This window comes from Penicillium cinerascens, assembly GCF_028974065.1.
Source record: "Penicillium cinerascens strain IBT 15544 chromosome Unknown scaffold_4_segment0_segment0, whole genome shotgun sequence".
Classification (NCBI taxonomy): domain Eukaryota; kingdom Fungi; phylum Ascomycota; class Eurotiomycetes; order Eurotiales; family Aspergillaceae; genus Penicillium; species Penicillium cinerascens.
In genome coordinates, this window is record NW_026695297.1 from 2,581,022 (window position 1) to 2,602,179 (window position 21,158).

Consider the following 21,158-nt stretch of genomic DNA (forward strand, 5'->3'; position numbering starts at 1 on the left):
GCGACCGTGGGGCTGCACCACGATCATCCATAGAAATAACCCACTTAGCGAGGATATCCTCATCTAGTTGTGTTAATTTATGGTTATGCGCGCGTGTGGTGGGCTTCGCAAGTGCACCGTTTACACGGTCGCGTAGCGTGGAACGCGATACATCGTACACGCGTGCTGCGGCTGCAATAGAAGAGATAGATTTCTTTCGAATAGTCTCGATTGCAAATAAAATTCTACAATTCTACCCTCTTGATGAATAGAATCCTGCTTATTTCTGACGCGAATTGGGGGCATGGTGTGTGTTTAAAGAGAAAGGGTGGAGAGGAGGCGCATAAATCTAATGTGGTGGCGGAACGCTTGTGAAATACGTTACCTACTGTAAATGAAACGAATCGCGTGCGAAAGGTTTCATGACGAGAGGCCCTGAAACCGTATGGGCTAGAAAAGCTGGCTGTGCCAATCATATAGATGCAAATTGGTTGTTCTTCTTATGGAGCTATCTCAGATCGAGCTGACCGAGGAACCAGGTCATCGCACACCGACCGAGAGGTCATCGTGTCGGAACGAACAGCCTATGGAGACCGGATTATTGGATGATCCGAAGTAATTATTTCTTATGTAATCAGAAACCCCCATAACGTAATTCCCAGCCGAGTGACGCACCCAACCGAGTGACGCACCCCCAAACACCATAATAAGAGCGATATTTCAGCTCCTTATATCTCAGCAACGAAAAATCATTTCTCTTTGATACTTGGCAAACTATCATTCTTAGGTATAAAAATCAGAATATATCAACTTGAAGGTAATTCAAAGGTTATTTTCTTGCGTTACTATAAAATACACCGTATTTTTGATGTTCAGGACATAAATATATATATCTAGATCGTTATAGCGTGAATTATATCACGGTCCTAAAAATACGCAAGATATATTATAAAGAACATAGAAATATAAGATGACTTTATAATACTCTATCGTTGCTAAGATATGATGTTGTAATTTATCGCATTTACTATGGTGTTTGGGGGTGCGTCACTCGGTTGGGTGCGTCACTCGGCTGGGAATTACGTTACCCCTGAATCTGGCAATTTATGGGGGTTTCTGATTACATAAGAAATAATTACTTCGGATCATCCAATAATCCGGTCTCCATAGGCTGTTCGTTCCGACACACCCCCTCAGCGGTGTCAGTAGGCCTGAAATCGCTGAAAAACGATGACTTTACGAATCAGCCTCTGTTTCCTCTTTGGGACTAGTCAATCATGTGACCAACATCCACCATCCGCAGTAGTCTGAGGAAATTCTCATGCTTCTGACGAGGAAGCAGCTTGGTGAGTCCATCCGCGGCCATCTTGGCTGTGGGCACCCAGCGTATGCTTATCCGGCCCTCTCTGACCTCCTGGCGCAGCCAATGCTGATGAATATCCACATGCCGCAGCTTCGTATCGAACACGACGTCGTCCTTCGTTAGCAGCCCCATCGCTCGCTCGTTGTCGCACTCAATGGTTATAACATGAGAGGGAGCAAAGCCAATGCGGTCTAGCAGCCGCTTCCACCACTGGAGGTTCTTGCCGGCGTCAGATAGCCCTAGCAGCTCTGCCTCGGTGGTCGATGTGGTCACGGTGCGCTGTTTAGTGGCTTTCCAATCCACTGGACCCCTATAGACCTAACAGATGAATCCTGCTGAGCTCTTCCTATCTACATGGTCTGCATAGGAAGCGTCGCTCGATAGCTGCACAGACTCCATCCCACTCTCTGCACTGTACTCAATGGCGTAATACTTGGTCGTGTAGAGGTAGGTGATCACTCGGTCGATCGCCTGATGGTGCTGGGGTCCCGGATTGGTCAGGAATTGTGCTAGATGCGCCGTCGCCTTTGCGGCATCCGGTCTGGTGATGGTCGTAGCATATCCAGCTGAACCAACCTTCTGTTGGTAAAGATGAACGTCTCGCGGGCTTGCGGTGCCCTCATAAGGCTTCAATGCCTCAACCGGCAGCGGCGTGTACACGGACGGTCTATCCGTCAGGTTATACCGCGCTGCGACACTGGTGACATAGCTATCCTGACACAACCAGAGCTTCTTGAGCTGACGGTCTCGTAGGATGCGTATATTCAGAAACCATGCGGCTTCTCCATGATCAGTGAGCTCCCAGTGTGCCTCGAGATCCCGTTCTAGCTGCCGGGCCCGCTCCCTCGCAGTCCAATAGCTTGCTATCAGGATATCATCCACATAGAAGAAAACGATGATTCCTTCGCCCACGAAGACACAGGGGTCCTCAGGGACAGGCTGTAGCCCGAGCTTGCTGAGTACTGCCGCCGCTTCCTGCTGCCACAGGCGCGGTGAGATTCTTAGCCCATACAATGCTCGCACTAGCTTCCAGCACTTCCCTGGGACGGTGAAGCCCTCTGGCATCCCTGTGTATATCTCCTTGTTCAGCCTGCTGTTCAGGAACGCGGTGACAGCGTCTCGTTGGCGTAAATCAAGGTCGAATGCTGCGACCAACGCGAAGATCATCCGTGCCGTACGGGCAGCCAACGTGGCCGCTCGTTTCTCTTCCGGTGAGATAGTTTCGAGGTCTCCGCGCACGCAGATTCTAGCCTTGAGCTTCAAAAGGTAGCCATCTTGATCAAATTTATAGGTAAACACCCACAGGAGGGGAAGGACTCGCTTACCTCTATCCTTTGGCTTTCCCACGACCTCATACGTCTCCTTCTGACGTAGAGAGTCTAATTCCTTCCTCATCGCTGCCAGGAACCCCTGCTGGAATGGGTGATTCATCACGTCCTTCCAGTGCCTCGGTGGTTCAGGCAGATCATCGCGATGGTGTCGCGTATCTGGTTTTTCTGCGTATAGGCCAGTTGCGACTGCCTGTAGCATCGCTGGGGTATCCTCCTCATCAATGAGTGTCCTATAGGCCGCATAATCATCGTCCTGTCGCGTTTTCCGCTTTCTGCGTCCGCTAACGATGTTCCTAGTATCCACGTCGCCCATTATCTCTCGCGTTGGGGCTGTAAGCTCAACCTAAAGCTGTCGCTCAAGCTCGTCATCGACTAGTTGCGGCTCGTCAATCGGTTCCGTCTCGCTCTCGTTTAACGCGTCCTGTGAGTTAACCAGCTCAGATTCCGTACGGAACAGCTCTGTCCGTACGTCTAGTGGCTTAGATCGTACGACATTAGCGTCATCTGCCTCAATTTCAAAGTTTTCTCTAGCTTTTCCAGCTTCTAGTGGCTGGTCTTGCTGCTCGACGAAATCTGGTTCGTCAGTTCCCACCCCCTGACCAGCATCAGTAGCGCCATCCTCTCGCGGAGGTGTCGGGGGTAGCGGGATGTCCTGCGGGAACGCGCCTGGGATATCCTCAGGGAATAGTTCTCGGGCACATCCGGGCGACAGCAACGCCCGCTCGGCATTGGTCTGTTTCTCGACGAAAGCCGTAGGAACTATCGCTTCCTGCGCTCTCTGATGTTCCACGGGCTGTACCGGGCCCTCATCATCCTCGTCGGGGCGTTCTGTGGTCGCTGGCATCGTGCCAGTTCTAATCGAGTCCTCTATCGCCTGCCGCGTCTGTTCCTCATTTAGGATCTCTGGCTCTGTCACTAGAGGCAGTGGAACTGGCTGAAATGGTTGGTAATCAGGTGTATACTGTCGAGATTCATCGAAGATAGCATCCCTGACGTGCTCGACCTTTCCTCGTTGCGGAAACCAGATTTTCCATACATTCGAGGCCACATAACCAACTAGGAAACCGACCTCAGCACGCGGATTTATCTTGTCTGATCTCGCGAGCTTTTGAATGCGACAGTACGCGAGGCATCCGTATAGCCTCACGTTCGATAGGTTGACCCTTGGCATCCTGTTTCCTGCGAACTCCCTTCGAACCTCATCCCATGGCACGATCCAGCGGCTCTCGGCGTCGATATAGGTCGGTGTCCGATTTAGTAACCAGCACGCAGCATAAGCGGCCTCCGGCCATAGCTCTTTTGGAAGCTTTCCTTCCAGCATCAGCATACGCATTCGGAGGATGATCACACCCCCTGCTCTCTCGGCGTAGCCATTCATCTCTGGATGCGCTAGCGGGCTATAGTAAACGACCATCCCACCCCCTGCGAGGAAGCCTTCCGCTGGTTTCCCTGCCGATACCTCATTATCATAGTGGAATGCCTTGATTGGCAGGTTCCACCAGTTCTTTACAAGCTGCACGAACTGCTGGATAGCGAGCTGACATTCTGTCTTTAGCGTATGGGTCGCCACCCAGTGAAACCTAATCCCCTCGACATAGAAATGCGAGATCCATCGATGCAGATTATATGCCAGCGGGATCTGAATTAGGTCGAAGTGGACACGTCCGAAACGTCCGAAAGACTGACCGATGGGCCGTCTTGATATCTGGCGGGGTGCTCGTCCTAGCTGACACGTTTCGCATAGCTCTAGAGCACTCTCTGAAGCTTCCTTGGCCTCTGGGTCCTTGATCTTGACGCCCTGGACCATATTACCGACCTACTTAACCGTACGGTTGTTGATGTGCCTAAGCCGGCGATGCCATAGCTCCTTCGTGGCTACGGCCTCGATAGGCTGCTCCGAGCGCCGTACGGCATGCGCATGTGCATAGGCCGTTTTATCGGGTTCGTCGAAGAACCATAGGTTCTCTGGTTCCTTGAGGTGCAGGCTAACCACCGGTTTCCCATTAGGGTCGATGATCCAGTCTCTATCCTGACACCAGGTTCCGCCCTTGCTCTTCAGCTTCCCATACGATACAAGGTTGATATGGAAAGTGGGCGAATACAGAACGTCGCTCAGGGTTATATCTCTCCGTTTTCCCGTCAACGGGTCCCGTCCGGTTAGCTTTGCCGTGCCGCGTCCATACGCGGGTGTCCAGCTATCTCCGGTCGTCAAACGGATGTCCTCTTCCTCGAGGGTGATAAATCGGCTTCGGTCATTGCAGATATGGGCGCTCGTGGCTGTGTCGAGTATCTAGCGTCCTCTAGACGGCGAATCAGCGCCGTGAGAGGCAGAATAAGCCTGGACCTGCGTGGAATAGCTCATCATGACTACATTCGCAGTCTGTGCCTTGTTGGCTTCCTTGATAGCGTCCTCGGTCCACTGCTTCCATACCGGGTCTGCTGCTAGGACACTCACAGCCTTCTTGGCAGCCTTCTGGCTGACCTTCCAACTATCTGGTCTCGCTAATTCATTCAGGGTGAAACAGTCAATAACCTTATGGCCGTTGATTCCGCACGGGCATGCTCGTCGCTCGAAAGGTTGTGGAGCCCTTTCCTGTTTCGCTTGGGGCTTTGCCTCTGCCTTTGCTTCTGGTTTTGCCTCCTGATGATCCTACCAGGTGGAGAAAGCGCCGACTGACATCGTTGAGCTAGGTTTTGGCCCAATCTCTCGATACATCGAGCGAAATGATTCAACTAGATCTCTGGTCTCGAAGGGCTTCTCATTCATAACGATTTCCTCGTATTTTCCTTGCCACCAGATCGGTAGGACATCCTTAACCGCTTGCATGAAGTCCTTATTAGTGGTTTTAGCATCATCGAGCTTGAGGCTAACCGCTTGCTCTCTTAGGGTGTTCTATGTCGTTAGCCATGCTTCGACATCCGCTCCTTTCGGTGGCTTTTGCGACGCGAATGTCTTCCATTTCATACGGACTTCCTCCCTATAGGATGACGACCGAGCAAACCGACCCTGGAGATAGACCAGACGCTCATACGGAGTCTCAAAATCAAGCAGAGAGAGGTGGTGGATAGCATCCAGATACGTAATGATATACTCATTCACGTCATCTAGGCCCTTCGCCTGCTTCTCCCACTTGTTGTACCTGATCTTATAGATGTCCATCAGGTCTCTCCATTCCTTCTTGTCGTTGGAATCTCCTTCGTCAGGGTATTCGGGTTCCTCTGGCTCCTCGAGCGGGTCCGGAAGATCGTCGATATTGGTATCTGGGTTACAGAGGTCCCAGACCTTCTTTTGCTTCGCATACAGTTTGATGCGAGCAAACCACGTCCTCCATTGAGGCGTGTCCTTCAGCTTTTCGCCCTTCAGGGCGGAGAGTGTGGTTGCTGTCTCCATCTCTTCGTTTCGACCGTCTGTATACCCTCAGGGGTAGTACTCGTTCTCTCAGTGGCTCTCCTGGCTATCTCTGTGTCTACAGCGAATGACGCTGCTCTCTGGACCAAAGGATAGGCTTATAGGCTGCGAACCGGGCTCATAACTGTCAGAGTACGTAATATAAGGGCCAATCAGCGGTAAAAAGAACTCTGTATTGCTATACCCCTGAATCTGGCAATTTATGGGGGTTTCTGATTACATAAGAAATAATTACGTCGGATTATCCAATAATCCGGTCTCCATAGGCTGTTCGTTCCGACACAATAATTATGGCCCGTGCTTATCGCAACCCTGTAAATTTCTAGGGTAAACCCTTGTAACCTAGTAATCTATCCACACACCCCACTTCTTTCTTTCAGTCTCTTAATTATCAACCTATCTACCATGGAACGCGCTACAGATTATACCTGGAGGGCTTATGAGGATCGTACACTTTCTGAGCTTCTACAGTTTGATTTTACGCCCGATACAGAGGATATAAGCGATTATGTCGACCCATTTGACAGCGAGCAAGAATTTGAAACCGCAATTCCTGACCCGGACGAGGTAAATATATATTCACCACATTTAATTCCGAACTAGTTTAGAATTAATTATTAACTAATTTCAAAGGCACCTAATATTCCGACTCCCTTAACCTTTCACCTAACTCGCGCTATATCAGCTGCTGTGATTAAGTATGAGATTCTTGAGCGAAAGTAGTGTGTATTCGTAAAGATAGCTAGCTATTGATGGGATGAAATAGATATAAGGCGGTAAGAAAGGCGGTGCCAAATAGTAAGTAAAAAGGGGCAAAAAGTTAGTATTGTAACCGTAAAACCCCCCGGTAAGATACTCCTGTTATCACAGTAATTCGAGGGTTTGCGTCGATAGCGTCAAGAAGCTTCGTTTTATCGTCTGCGTCTAGCTTCCGTGGGCGCCCAGATCGAGGCGATGTCTCATTCTTAACCCTCTTATTTGCGCGGTAGACAGTAGTCTTGATTGTGCCAATTGGGATAGACGGATACTCTTTGTGTATCTGTTCATACGTCCAACCAGCGACAGTCTTCAATTCAACAAGCTTTGTACGCATATATGCGTCTAGCTGGCATCCCGGGCGGCCTGGAGGTGCCACTGGGGCCCTTGCTGACCGAATAGGCGGCATAATAGCACAAAAAAGGCGTAGGAGTAGCAGATAAACTGCAGTTTTACTCTAGGACGCGTAGGAACGCGTAGGGTAGGCGAGGTAGGCGGTGAGGGCGGTGAAAATTAGGCGGTAAAATCATGGTTTCAAACTTATGAACACCCACTGTACAAACGCCGGAGGGCGGTGTACGTGGTGTGTGCTACGGATAGTATTGAATCCTTGAGCGAGAATCTTGCGTTGATCACTTACACTGCCCATTTGAAAAGATCGACAAGATCCCCTAGATGAATAGTTAGCGTTTGTTGGTCCTGTAGGATTGATATCACATACAAATCGTGTCGTGTGTTGCTGTCAAACTGGGAACAAGTGCGGTGCGAACGATGGCAAATGCGCCGCTCCTGAAAAATGATTCCGTCAGTAATGTTCAGAGATCATTCTCAAAGGGGGGGAACATAGGCGAATCCCAATGCCATAATGCCGCAGATACCAAACTTGACTCGGCGTATGGCTCCAACCGATCAACATCGCCCACAGCACCTCCACAAATGACAATGTCGTATAGGTTTCCGAGGAAAGGCCGATCATTGTTAAAGTTTTTGTAATCAGGATGTTCTGTCGAAATGTGTTCTTTGAGGCCCATTTCCTTTGAATACATCGTAATATCGGCATACTCAATATTCCGGCAGACTCCCCTGTCCATGACCTCAAAACCACCGATGTGGGAAGGAAGTGTCACGGCATCGATGAGCACCGTTCTGAGATATTTTTTGGCCGTTGCAGCGACGCCACCAGGAGCCATGCAAAGATCGAGTACCTTAGGGCAAGTAGACTCCACGTTAAAGACCTTTGATCTTTTAGCAAACCATTTCCCTACTATCTGCGTCATTTTGTACAAGCTCCGTTTTGTTTCTGACTCGGATTTCTAGCAGTGTGATCTCGACTCTGAAAGAATCTATCACCGGCTTCATTTGACCAGCCCTTCGCCTAGTTTTAGTATTCAGGCTGCAGGAAAGCAATCTGTAACTTACCGCTTCTTTTAAATCTCTTAGTTCTCTATAACCTGGCTCTGAAAATATAAAATCCTTCCACGAATAGGGAGAGTCGGCCATCGCTTCTTCCCTTTTCAAAGTAGAAACAACCATTGTCAGAATTGACAGCCCCGTGGATGACTTGCGCAATGAGCTCAGAATGCTGGAAGAAGTAGGCTAGAATAAAAGCCTGAGGAGGGGGAAATCTCGGGTCAGCATGGTGTCCAGATCTCAGCAAATGATTAGAATGAATGAAGCATCCAATCAGCTTAAGACACGATATCTGAGTTGTCGCATGTTAGGGCCACGCACATTGCTACATGGCGTTAAGTGCTGAAATACTGTAACCAAGTTCACGTTGGGACATCACATGTGATATTGTTGAGGGCCGGACGTGGTTATTTTGGATCTGGCCAGCCAATCACCGCAACGATGAAGAGTGTAATTTCATCTAGTCACGTTACGCGGCGCACGCAACTTCTGAATCCATTAAGTAAGATCTATCGACGATTATTTAGCCAAGTCGCCTGTTTTGCTAACTTATACAGGACTGGTTTCCACATCGAGGCCATTCAACACTTCCATCCCGCTGGGGAAGTCATCCGATCTGAAAAATCCAATTTCCAGTTCACCGGAGTCACAACACGTCAATGCTTCCCGCAGTCTGGGAGATCGGATGCAAGACACTCCCGATACGCGATCCGCGCAGTCTCCAGTAGCTAAGCGCGATCCATTGGAGAAGGGCAGCGAAGCACACGCGGGAGAGGAACAAACGTCGACAGACGCACAGATAAAAAATGACCCTAAAAAGCCCGCCGAAGCCAAACGAAAGAATGTTGAGAATGCAGGTCAGAAACCCATGGGACCTGAGGATCATCAATAGGTCGTTTGATCTTTACTCTCCAGTTTGTCATCTGTGTAAATTAGGTCTTTGTTAGTTTGATTCAAAAAACAACAAAAATCAACAGATGCCTATCTCTTTATCCTGACGATCCTATCTTATATTGTGTCGATCGTAGTACGCCAACTTGACGGTATGGATCTCTAGCCCTTGTACGATTGAAATCAGATATGCATTCGAAAAAAAGTTACAAAGGACGCATCTGAAGAGAACGATGGTTCATGCAATGAATTTGCAAGATCTATTGATACTAAAATAGTAAAAGTCACATGGATCTGAATAATAAAATTGGCGAGCTGATGAGATTATGGCAAGACTAATATAAGCGTCATTTTCTCGGCCATATCTCAAAGACTACTATTACGAGTTCAAACCCCCTTACGCTTCACATCTCATCAACTAGATGCAAATATGCAGGAAATACTGTGCTTATAAAAACAATTGTTGAGACGCGTCTTGTCCCAGGATTATAGCTTTTTATTCGGCGAACTGAATGACACTTCGCAATCTTGTTCTTTGGCTAATCTAAATAAAACATTCCAAATGCCTCTGTTTGCACGTCAACAACGAATACATCCATCACCTAAACTGTACAGACAAGGTCACCATAGTCGTATATATCATGCAGACAACTCCCATGATGAATATCAAGATGTCAGCTCCTTTTGCCCACTGTGACCTCGCGATACCTTTCCAATGCAGATACGCCGGATAAAACAAGATCAACGGAACACATAAAATGGACCCAACCAAAGCCACGAACTGATCCAAGTTCTGGGCGCCCAATGCTGCGATTAAACCACAGAGAAAAACAATACCTGTTCTGAAAATATTCTTCTTCCACTTGGTGAGGCGGCTTCGCCGACCAGAGGCGCGGTCAAATATCTTTTCCTCCATGATCCGCAAAGCAGGGAAAAGCTGCACCGGAGTGCCCACAAGCACGGCTAGCGAGAAGGATAATCGGACAAAGTTGACCAAGACATCCGACTGGGGGAAGTTGTCCATGACATTGATCATTGTCTGGGTGCCAAATGCCCCGTATGATAAAATCCCGACGGAAGCAAAAAGGAAGGTTATAATGGCCATGACACTATAGAGGATGCGATCAAAATGATCGGGTTGTGCCATCGAAGATTGTATGGGAAGGATCAGGCCTATTCCCTCAAACATGAATATGTCCGATCCGATCGTCATGGTATATGTATTGGTGTCGAAAAGGGTGACCGTGGGCTCGAAACCACGGCCGGAAATCGTCGAAATATCGTAGTAATAAATGTATCCAATGGCGAAAAAAATGAAAACATCCGCGACTAATGCCACTAGCCCGAGTCGAGAGATTTTGCGAATTAACGCAAGAGGCACAAGGATCACTAACTGCAGGGCGACGATTGTGTAAATGGACGGCGTTATATGAGAGGCCGCTACGCCCTCCACAAATGAACGCATGTTCTCCGCAGTAAAAGCAATACCAGCGCACACGAATCCAAGCTGCGTAGTCACGACCGAAACGCGAATAATTGTGCGAAGATGGCCCCCGCCAATAGATTCTCCAATATCGCCGTACCCACCGCCATACCGTCGCCGGCATTCCAGCAGTAAGTGGAAAGAAATGGACGCCATTATCGAAATCGTGAGAAGAGCGATGGGTGAAAAGAATATGCCACCGTTGCGGAACGCCTTTGGGAGGAAAACGATGCCTGTTCCTATGAAGGCTTTGAGGAGTGTGAAGAAAGTTTTCAAGTCCGAGGCATCCCCTGGAGCTGGAGTGCTTTTACGCCCGGCAAGCAATGGCCTTCTTTCCGGGTCTACTTCACGCCCCGGCATTCCACCACTTTCAGCATCTGTCTCCTCTTCCGACTCGTTCAGGTCCTCACCAGCGAAGCTGCCGTATAATTCTAAATACTTCACGAAACTACTCGGCGCAAATCCGTTAAGGAAGGCACGCTCATTTCGCCATATGAACTGCCGGCGGAAAGCTCCTGGTTCATTGCGGATAGGAACATCGACGTCGATGTCGTTGTCTGTTTCCAGTCTAGGTGGGTGCGCAAATGTTGCTGCGCGCTGATCCAATCCGGCCCGCTTCGAACGAGCCTCAATACGATAGAGGTCACGATGTACATCGCCTCCTAGCAGTTTGAGAGACGATTGTCGGTTGTCGTCGTCATCTGCAGTTGACCCAGCCCCCCCATCAACGACGCCGGCTGGAGCCCCGGTAAATTGAGGGTCCAGATGCCTGGAGATGACTTTTACGTCATCCTCGCGAGGATTGTCTAGGCCTCGAGCATCGGCCATTGCGTGCTGGTATATTTTCAGTCAGCGTTTCTTTGTGGGTGGTGGGATGTCGCTAACGGGGCATTCTTTTCAAAGTGAAGGTGGGAAACCCAGCCACCACAACCGGAAATTCAGACATGACGTCATATAAACCGCTAGAGCCAGAAATGGCGACAAAGCTCTAGCTAAATCCATCAACCTTGGAGATGTATGGACGTCCACCATGCCTCTCTCTCATCGTTATTGGCCTTGCGATTGATGATGTCAGGCTTAATCGTTCTGTTAAGTCGACCCGTCAACTTGAGCTCATCGACAAAAGTTTTAGACCCAGTCGTAATAATGGCACGGTTTTGCCGCTGCCATAACTACTTTTATAATCCTCACTTTTCAGGTGATGACAGTCACTTACATCTAATCTTGTCTCTACATTGCTTGGTCATTGCTTTCGTCGTTTGACCACTCCATGCGTAATGTCTAGAGCTATCCAATGGAAGCAACCTATTAGCAGATGAATCCTTTCAATTTCCATTCCCATTCATGATCCACTAATTTTTAGCTACATGTTGGTGGGAGCTACGATATTATTCCATCATGTAGGTAAGTATACAGTTATACTTGCGGCCTTTTTTGGAAACTTGTAGGTACAAGCTTGTAGGTACATGGAATGCACATGAGAAGGGACGAAGTCATGATTTTTTTAAGATGTAGTCTATACCACCAGACGACTTTCGAGTGGATTGGTACCCTATGCTTCGCCAGATCTGACAGGGGAGAAATTTGAGATATCTGCTGGTGGAGATTAGGTGCGTGGAAATGGAGATAAGAAACGTATGCTATATGAGGGGGCAAAAATGCAAATGACCGGCACACACCAGAGGCTAGTATTTCTCCCGAGACCATGCAAGATCCGTGCACATACCACGACTCTCACAGGGCCAATCCATCGGAAAGCGGGTTGCTTCTGGATTGACAGACCGGATGACGTCTTCTGTTTTGTGGGGTCTGTCTTCAATTTCTGACTTTATATAGCTGAAGAAAATCATAGACGAACGACTCTCCGTCACTTGCCCCATATCCGCGGCGGCTCCATGAGACATCGAAGAAACGTTTGTTAAACTTTGGTCGGCTTATCACTCGGGCTTGTGCGTTACTTCCGGCTTAAACCACATAAATGAAAGAAATCTCGCTCCTGGGAGCCCGATCGGTGGCCACAGGAAATAGCAGTCCCTTGCAATATCCGCTTAAAATAAGTTTTGCTTCAAATACACTTAAATAATAATAAGTCGTCTTTGAAATTTACCCAAGTCAACTTAATGGATATTTCCATATTAGTAGTATTTTAGCTTTATAGTTAATGCTAATAACGTAAATCCTAAATGAGATATTGTACTATAAGCAAATAATCTTTTAATTCTAAGTTGAGTTAAACCTAAGGTTTTGCCTTTGAATTAGCAAAAAATGCTTTAAAAATAGAAAGTAGACAAGTAAGGATATCTTGATACAGCTTTACCTTCTGTTAATTGTTTGTATATAATAGTTAAGAAATATCATGTAGCAACAACACTAAAGTATTAACCTTAATATAAAGAATATTATACCACTAAAGGAAATTTAGAAAGTGCTTATTCTTCTATATATTTTATATTATTAACAACTATAATAATGCCTGCATTAATGACGAGGAATTAATAATGGAGGACATGACCATGTAGATATTCAAGGCGTGCCATTTCCGTTGCTTTCTCTCCTATCTTCCTGTATTCCGCAGTTCCCAAAGCCTCCTAGCCAAGGTGCCTTTCAATCTGTCACCACAATCATTGTAGCCTTCACCCTTCTATCAAAGGTACTTGCAGTCAGTGACTGACCCATTGATTTCTAGGCAAACAATCTAGAAACTGCATCGGGATTCGAGCGTCGCGACTCCTATAATCGAACAGCTCTTTGGCGTGCCGTCTTCAGATGCGATGTGGCAAAGGTGAAATCGTTGCTAAAAAGCGGACAAAATGCATTAGTGGCGGATCGAGATCGAGCCACACCGCTCAACTGTGCAATTACGCGAAACAATGCTTTGATCGCACGACTCCTACTGGAGCATCTGAAAGCACTTTATCCCACGACCACTTTCCTAAATGACACCGACCTCAACGGTACCGAGCTGCCACTGTGTCTGGCTGCTGAATATGGACACACGCAATTGATAGATCTGTTACTCGACTTCGTGCAGATGCCAATGCAGGCGACCGGCGTGGGTATACTCCGTTAAACCACGCGGCAAATCAGGGACAATTGGCGGCAGTGCGGTTGCTTCTTGAACAGCAACACATTAGTTTGCAGGCACAAGGCCCCTCAGGGTCTACCGCTCTTCATGTCGCTACGAAGCGAGACCACTTTTTTATTGTGAATTCGCTTTTAGCCGAGCCGAGCGTTGATTTATCAACAGCAAAGATATGTCCGGAAACACCCCCCTCTGGGTCGATTCGACTGAGACATGATGACATCTCATTTCGACTACTAGCTGAGGCAGATGTGAATCCCAACGCTCTCGGTTGGATGAGTGATCTACCTACCACGCCTCTCTATGAAGCTGTGGCAAGACAGGACTATTAACCTGTGGGACGACTTGTCGAAAACCCCGACTTAGACCCAAACATTCTCGGGCCTTTCCGTTGGACATCCCTGGATCACGCGGCACGTGACGGCAATGTTGCTATAGTGTGGAAACGAAACGGAGTAATTGATTGTCCTTTCCGGAGAGTGTAGAACTCCAGCTAAATACTAACGTAATTCCCAGCCGAGTGACGCACCCAACCGAGTGACGCACCCCCAAACACCATAGTAAATGCGATAAATTACAACATCATATCTTAGCAACGATAGAGTATTATAAAGTCATCTTATATTTCTATGTTCTTTATAATATATCTTGCGTATTTTTAGGACCGTGATATAATTCACGCTATAACGATCTAGATATATATATTTATGTCCTGAACATCAAAAATACGGTGTATTTTATAGTAACGCAAGAAAATAACCTTTGAATTACCTTCAAGTTGATATATTCTGATTTTTATACCTAAGAATGATAGTTTGCCAAGTATCAAAGAGAAATGATTTTTCGTTGCTGAGATATAAGGAGCTGAAATATCGCTCTTATTATGGTGTTTGGGGGTGCGTCACTCGGTTGGGTGCGTCACTCGGCTGGGAATTACGTTATCTGCTAGCTGCTTAGGTAAGAAATCCCGTACGGGATTTCGGAATATAGTATATCCATCCTCCGGCTGGCCCTGGGGACCACAATAGTGAAGCTACTGCTTCAGAGGGACGATCTTCGATGTAATGCAGTGAGTCTAGAGGAAGATTGCCCGCTTTGGTTGGCTACAACGTGCGGTAGAACTGGGGTGGTTGATCTCCTGCTGCAGCAGGGCAGCCGAGTGGACATCAACTGTCAAAACAACAAAGATGGTGAAACTGCCCTGTCAGCGGCGGCCCGTCTCGGAGGTCAAGGTCTACACATCTTGAAGCTCATTCTGGAGGATTCACGAACAGTGCTCAATGCTGTGGACAAGTCGGGCAAGAGTGCGCTATGGCACGCTGACTCAAAGGGACACGTTCAGGTTGTAAACGAGCTCCTGAAAGATCCAAGGCTTCACAGCGATCTGACATATGTTCCTTCGGCGGTGGGCAAGCACTAGATGCTCTCGACTCGATCAAGTGACCTGGGGAAATGAAATGTCGGATCTGCTTTGACCAAAAAAGCGCTGCGTATCTGTTGACGACCGGGGCTCCAACTGTGGGAGTAGTTCTTCAATGGCCCTCTGCTCTATGTAGATAGTCCAATAACCAAGCCTTTTCTTGTGCATGTAGCCAGCATATAGGCTTTGTCTATCTCTTTGAATATATTTTGCTTCAACTTCACTCTGGACCCTAATGACCAGTAATGTGCAACTAAAACCGTAGTGCCGAAAATAAGTCTCTCTGAGGATCACCCTTGGAATACGTTCATCCTCACCTTACTCCGACGCTTTGTAAAAGGATCTCGGTCGGCATAGTATATTGGCAAAGCCTTGAAGTAAAATGCTTATTCGGCGAGACTGAATCTTCGGAATGACTGTACTCTAAAACCAAGAAAAAGCTTTCAGAACGTACCATGGCTATACACGCAGAAAAAGGGCGCAATGCAAAAAGAAATGATTAAATATGGCAAGGTGAACCAGATATGAAGACTAAGAGGTCATCCGATGATTGTCGAACTATACAAATGAGTAGAAAGGATGGCCTAGATTCAATTTATCGTCCCAGCTATTATACCGTCATAGGCGTGGGGAAACTTGACGCCGGTCACGAAATTGAGAAACTTCAGGGTATCATCCTGCGACTTCTGCAAACCACCAAGCCTACCCCTGACACCCTCCCTCTACTGTCCCAGACTCTGAGGGTGCTGATACCGTCTGCATGGACTCTCAGTCTCTTTGATGCCATATGACAAGAGACGGAAAGGGGATCAACAAATATGGAACAGTCTCTCGTAAGCCCATGTCCAGCGACATGGCCTTTTTCTTTTGCATATATCGACTCAATAATTCCCCGATTCGTATGCCCTACAACTCCTCCTTCTCCTCTTCAATATCGTCCATTTTGAGCCTTTGTGCTTTGCAGTGGTCGTAGTTTGCAAGTGCTATCGCAGCGCGACTTGCCTGCTCGTTTTCAGTTAGTGTGCTCCATCTCTCCGCCCTTCTCAATTGCGCAAGGTAAGATTCTACGTTGAATTTAAGAGGCTCTCGCTTTTCAACTTGGCCCGGGGTGCTTTCAAGGTCGGCGGCATTTGGAGCAGGTGTAGGAGGCTGTTGAACAAAAAGGTCGCGGTCCTCCTCCTTCTGTTCAGACACAGCGGGGAGATCCGGATAACCAACATCCTCTTGCTTTACTTCCACTGGTCTCCACTGGCGAGGTGGCGGTGGCGGGCGTTTCAATACTGCCAGTGGTTATAGAGCCAGGATTTCCCCTGAACTTAGATTTGGGGCATCTAGATTTGGCCGATGACCTGGGAGGGGCCGAGTGCGTGCGAGATCGTTTCTCGCGTATGAAAGCGTCCAGCGGGCAAACAGAAGGGAGGCGATCAGGGCTGCTGCGCCCAGCGCCCTCTTCGTACGCCAGCCATCTGTCTTCCTGCTTGTCCCAAGCTGTGGTTATGGCGTGGCTGATCACCCCAGCCTCGACGGAGGAGCGCAGCAGGAGGGTGACAATAGCGGCCATTGTGCAGTAGTCGCCTATGTCAAACCTCCGTCGCTTGCCGACGTTCATGATCAGCCGAAAAGCCATGATGGCCACGCTCGCGCCCGTCAAGGCCCACATGATGATGATCTCCTGCGTGAGGAGACTCATGGCGGCTAATTAGCTGAAGGAGTGTCGAGGTGGATGTATGCTTCACCCGTCTGGATCCCGTGTGGTTCGCGGCGGTGATCATAGCAGGGTTTAGTCATTTATATCAGTGGGGCGAAAGTAGAAGCCGGAGATACGAAGTAGTGCGACCGGGGGGTGGTATTCTGTGTTGGTGGACATAGGGAAGCTTGGGAGTTTCCTCCGGGAAAAAGCCGAGTCTAGACTCTGCAGGGACTCTTATCTATATGCCGTGCCTGTATTCCTGGCTATTCTCTAGCATTAGCCCAGGGATAGTATGCTCTGTGGTTCTATACGTGGTTTTTCTTACTTATTGGCTACAATGTGGAGTATGCTTGCCCTGCTTGTCCTACTTATCCTTGACAATGATTTCAGCAATACAGACTGGTACTAACTATCTAGCCTAGTCTATTTGTGCAGAGAGACGTATGGGCGAGAAGACGAAAACCGTGGGATATGAACGACTGACATGTCGGCTAAGCGAGCAGCCTATATGGTGGAATTACATGATAATATCCGAGGCGCCTCTGCTGTTTCGTTCCCCTTGTTCCCCCGTCCTCCCATCTTTTGGAAGGTGAGCTTTCAGGGGCGCGTAGCATCGAGTCTCAAAGCGGAAATACCGATATTGTTAGGTTTGCCCCTGAACCCTGCAACCCGTACTTCGGACATTACCGGACTGCAGGTTGTGAATCCCTCGCGCTACTAGCGCACTTCCTCCTCTAACCTGAGATAGGTACTGTACTTATATTTGTTACTAATAATAGGATTTCTTTTTACCTAAAGAAAGAAGATATGGAGAGTTGATCTAGGGTCCAGGTCTAAGAAGCGAGCTTTTGAAAGAACTTGGAGGGAAGTCATGGAGTCTGGGAAGGGAAATGAAACAGCGCGGCGCTATTTACTCGGTTGAAGCGAGGCGGGCCAATACGCATCGGTCGATCCGGGCGATCTAAACCGAGTCCGTCTCCGGTCTCCGGCGCTCCGCGCAGACTAAGACGGCGTGGCGACGCTAAAGAGAAGCCAGCCAGTGCAAGGTGGCGGGGCGACCATGTTCTAATGTCAGCGCATGGGAGACGATGTAACCGCGCCCTGCATGCATTCGAGACGCTATAACGCTCCGGCGTGCTAGAACAGCCTTTGGCACAGTGGAAATGCCTCAATTGTCCCTCCCTCCATCCTGTATCCGTACGCTGCCGTGTTCCGCGGGTAGCAAGATGAACACCCCTTGCCCATGGTGGGAGTGGAGAAAGGATTGCAAGAGACGGCTCGACACGCTTCGAGGACAGGGTCACTAGCTAATTAACCAACGCCGGCTCTCCTTATCCTCGCCCCCCTTGTAAATATATCGTTGGTCCCAGATGGGGAAGGAGGCACGCGACACTGGAAAGGGTAGCGCGAACCCCCGCAAACTGGGATCCGCATAACGTTCTATCTCCACGAGTCGATAGTTGTGGAACATTGGGAAACGCAAGGCAGGCCAAGCAAGAGCCCGGGATCCCGTCGCCACGTTTTGACAAGACAAGACAGTCATCCCCTGATCGAGCGATTTAGTAATTGACATCGGTGTTGCCCTCCCCTCCGTTTTCCCAGCCCCATCTAAGGCTACTACCCTCCTCTGCCCCAATTTTGCTTCCTTTCACTCCTTTTAGTCTATATATCAACCACCCTCTGTCCTCTACCTTTTCTTCTTTGTGGACTGCAGTGTTCGAAATATTGCTGCCATGATGCGGTCCCTCGCGCAGCTCAAGGCCCTCGTGGTGCCTCTGCTCGCGCTGTGTGCGCAGGTCAGCGCGAAGCACGACACGATGGTCAACTCGCAGATACGCCTCGCGTACGTGGGAGACACCGCCATGAGGGTATCGTGGAGCGCCTTCGACAAGGTCGACCGTCCCGTCGTATTCTACGGAAAGACGCCTTCTGCCCTAGTCTACGCCGCCTCGTCCGACGAGTCCGTCACCTACAACACCTCGTCGGTCTACGCCAACCATGTGACCATTGAAGGACTGGAGCCGGACACTGTCTACTACTACTCCCTGCCGCAGCATCTCATTTGCGACAATGAGGCCCACGCCCAGCCTCCTTTCAGCTTCCGCACCAGCAGGTCCCCCGGGGATATGACGCCCTACTCGGTCGCGGTGGTCATCGACATGGGCACTATGGGACACAATGGATTGACCACCTCCGCCGGCCAGGGTGTGAATCCCAACAACATCCTCCGGCCTGGCGAACAAAACACCATCCAGTCCCTCGACGCGGTCAAGGATGACTACGAATTCATCTTCTACCGTACGTTCACGCCCACGCGCTTATACCGCGTTTTCCTAACCAACTAAACCTTTTCACTAACCTCGCCTTGCGCGCGCGCACACAGCCGGCGACTTCGCCTATGCCGACGATTGGCTCGATGAGGAGTCTGAGGGCTTCCTGCCGAACACCACCATTCAGGAGGGCTATGAGGTCTATCAGTCTATCAACAACGACTTCTACGACGAGATGACGAAAATCTCCACCGTCAAGCCCTGGATGGTCGGCGCCGGCAATCACGAGGCCAGCTGCATCCCGGACGGCGTCGAGACCTACAACGGCATCTCCTACAACGCCAGCCTCATCTGCCAGCCCGGCCTCACCAACTTCACCGGCTATAGGAACCACTGGCGCATGCCATCCGACGTTTCCGGCGGCCAGGGCAACTTCTGGTACAGCTTCGACAACGGCATGGTCCACTGGATTATGCTGGATACGGAGACTGACCTGGGCGATGGCTTTATCGGGCCGGACCAGACAGGCGGCGTCGAGAAGGATATTGCAGGCCCCTTTGGACCCTACGCTAACGCGCAGCTCGACTGGCTGAAAAAGGACCTCGCCTCGGTTGACCGCACTATAACACCGTGGATCATCGTCGGCGGCCACCGCCCCTGGTACCTTTCGTACGCCAATCAGTCCACCACCATCTGCTGGGACTGCAAGGACGTCTTCGAGCCCTTGTTTCTCGAGTACGCCGTCGACCTCTACCTGTCGGGCCATGCACACTTCTACCAGCGCTCTGCCCCGCTCAACAACAGCGTCATCGACCCCAGAGAGCTCGATAACCCGACCTCTCCTTGGTACATCACCAACGGCGCCGCCGGTCACTACGATGGCCTCAGCGAGGGCACCAACCCACCAGCACCCTACGAGCGCTTCCGACTCGACGAGAGGGATGCCACCTACGGCTGGTCCAAACTGACTTTCCATAACAGAACCCACCTAACCCACCAGTTTGTCGCTTCGGGCAACGGCAGCATCCTGGACACTGCTACCCTCTACAAGGAGCACTAGCAGTGAGACTGTTGGGTTTCTCAAACGTCCTGGAGAAATGTCCTCAATCGTTCTTTTCCTGTGTATTATATAGACACTTGAGTACATAGATAATCACCCTACCGTGCAGGTATTAATGAACGGTCGTAAGAAAGTTGTCTTAATTTGTGTCACAATAATCTAATTGGAAGAACTAGAATGTTTCGCCTGAAACAATCTCCCTCCCGCTAATAGCCACTTACAATGGCGGGGTGAGGGGGTGTAGAGAGATGGAATCGTTTGGATCTAGACGTTTGTAATTTTGACCAGAAATCCACCAAGGGCTGTAGACTTTCATGGCACAAGAGAGCTTTCATTATGCTTCGTGTAATATCTTGTTGAGTGTTCGTTCTTCTGTCGCAATTTGAAGATAGGCATGAAGGCGGGAACACAAGCAGCAATGATACTACTGGAGAGCTTGAGGATAGTTGTCTTTCAAGGATAGTGCCTAGGGCTAAACATCTCACTACTACATATAGCGGGGGTGCCCAATGTTAGATGTTACTATATTAAGTACCGCTGGACGTCAAGATGAATTCCCTGGAATAGCAAGGCTTGCACGAGATGTTCTTTCTATTCTAGCTAGTAGTATAAGAGTAGAGCGGCTTTTCAACTCTACACGAGATATCTGTCATTATCGCCGAGGCTCTCTACAGCCTCAAACGATCTCGGATCTTATGATGTATATATATACATCACGGTTCGAGATTCATGAAGAGGAGCGAATAATGCTCTCAGAATATCTTTCGGCTCAGGAGATACAGGCTGCAAAGGAAGAGAGAACATAGCAACAAATCACCGTTGATCCAATTAGTGATGATGAAGAGGCTGAAGGGCCTTCTACAGAGCTCCCGAGTCCGAGTAACTTTACAGCTCCGAGCAACCTCGCATGCCATAGCAACTTCACATGGCCTATCTACAAATTGGTGAAGCTGGTTTTGCACTTCTCTATAAAATAGACATTATCGAAGTGGTTGGTTTGTGTGGGGTTTCCCC

At 49.1% G+C, this 21,158-nt stretch overlaps 8 protein-coding genes across 8 annotated transcripts; 4 read left to right on the forward strand and 4 right to left on the reverse strand.

The window, feature by feature from the left end:
• Positions 1–5,566: 5,566 nt before the first annotated feature.
• N7498_008943 (uncharacterized protein) lies at positions 5,567–6,064 on the reverse strand (the record flags this gene model as incomplete). The annotated part of the gene is made up of 1 exon (XM_058456005.1): positions 5,567–6,064. The coding sequence occupies one exon, from the start codon at positions 6,062–6,064 to the stop codon at positions 5,567–5,569; it is 498 nt and encodes a 165-aa protein (XP_058305993.1).
• Positions 6,065–6,487: 423 nt separating this feature from the next.
• N7498_008944 (uncharacterized protein) lies at positions 6,488–6,805 on the forward strand (the record flags this gene model as incomplete). Its single annotated transcript, XM_058456006.1, has 2 exons — positions 6,488–6,649; positions 6,716–6,805. The coding sequence occupies 2 exons, from the start codon at positions 6,488–6,490 to the stop codon at positions 6,803–6,805; spliced, it is 252 nt and encodes an 83-aa protein (XP_058305994.1).
• An 848-nt stretch (positions 6,806–7,653) lies between these two features.
• On the reverse strand, positions 7,654–8,115 carry N7498_008945 (uncharacterized protein; the record flags this gene model as incomplete). The annotated part of the gene is made up of 1 exon (XM_058456007.1): positions 7,654–8,115. One exon carries the CDS (start codon positions 8,113–8,115, stop codon positions 7,654–7,656), a length of 462 nt encoding a protein of 153 aa, XP_058305995.1.
• A 574-nt stretch (positions 8,116–8,689) lies between these two features.
• Positions 8,690–9,140, forward strand: N7498_008946 (uncharacterized protein; the record flags this gene model as incomplete). Its single annotated transcript, XM_058456008.1, has 2 exons — positions 8,690–8,750; positions 8,806–9,140. 2 exons carry the CDS (start codon positions 8,690–8,692, stop codon positions 9,138–9,140), a joined length of 396 nt encoding a protein of 131 aa, XP_058305996.1.
• Positions 9,141–9,737: 597 nt separating this feature from the next.
• Positions 9,738–11,450, reverse strand: N7498_008947 (putative amino acid transporter; the record flags this gene model as incomplete). The annotated part of the gene is made up of 1 exon (XM_058456009.1): positions 9,738–11,450. The coding sequence occupies one exon, from the start codon at positions 11,448–11,450 to the stop codon at positions 9,738–9,740; it is 1,713 nt and encodes a 570-aa protein (XP_058305997.1).
• Positions 11,451–14,768: 3,318 nt separating this feature from the next.
• Positions 14,769–15,124, forward strand: N7498_008948 (uncharacterized protein; the record flags this gene model as incomplete). The annotated part of the gene is made up of 2 exons (XM_058456010.1): positions 14,769–14,773; positions 14,824–15,124. The coding sequence occupies 2 exons, from the start codon at positions 14,769–14,771 to the stop codon at positions 15,122–15,124; spliced, it is 306 nt and encodes a 101-aa protein (XP_058305998.1).
• Positions 15,125–16,030: 906 nt separating this feature from the next.
• On the reverse strand, positions 16,031–16,814 carry N7498_008949 (uncharacterized protein; the record flags this gene model as incomplete). The annotated part of the gene is made up of 2 exons (XM_058456011.1): positions 16,031–16,372; positions 16,536–16,814. 2 exons carry the CDS (start codon positions 16,812–16,814, stop codon positions 16,031–16,033), a joined length of 621 nt encoding a protein of 206 aa, XP_058305999.1.
• A 1,733-nt stretch (positions 16,815–18,547) lies between these two features.
• N7498_008950 (purple acid phosphatase family protein) lies at positions 18,548–20,144 on the forward strand (the record flags this gene model as incomplete). The annotated part of the gene is made up of 2 exons (XM_058456012.1): positions 18,548–19,112; positions 19,198–20,144. The coding sequence occupies 2 exons, from the start codon at positions 18,548–18,550 to the stop codon at positions 20,142–20,144; spliced, it is 1,512 nt and encodes a 503-aa protein (XP_058306000.1).
• Between the last annotated feature and the right edge of the window lie 1,014 nt (positions 20,145–21,158).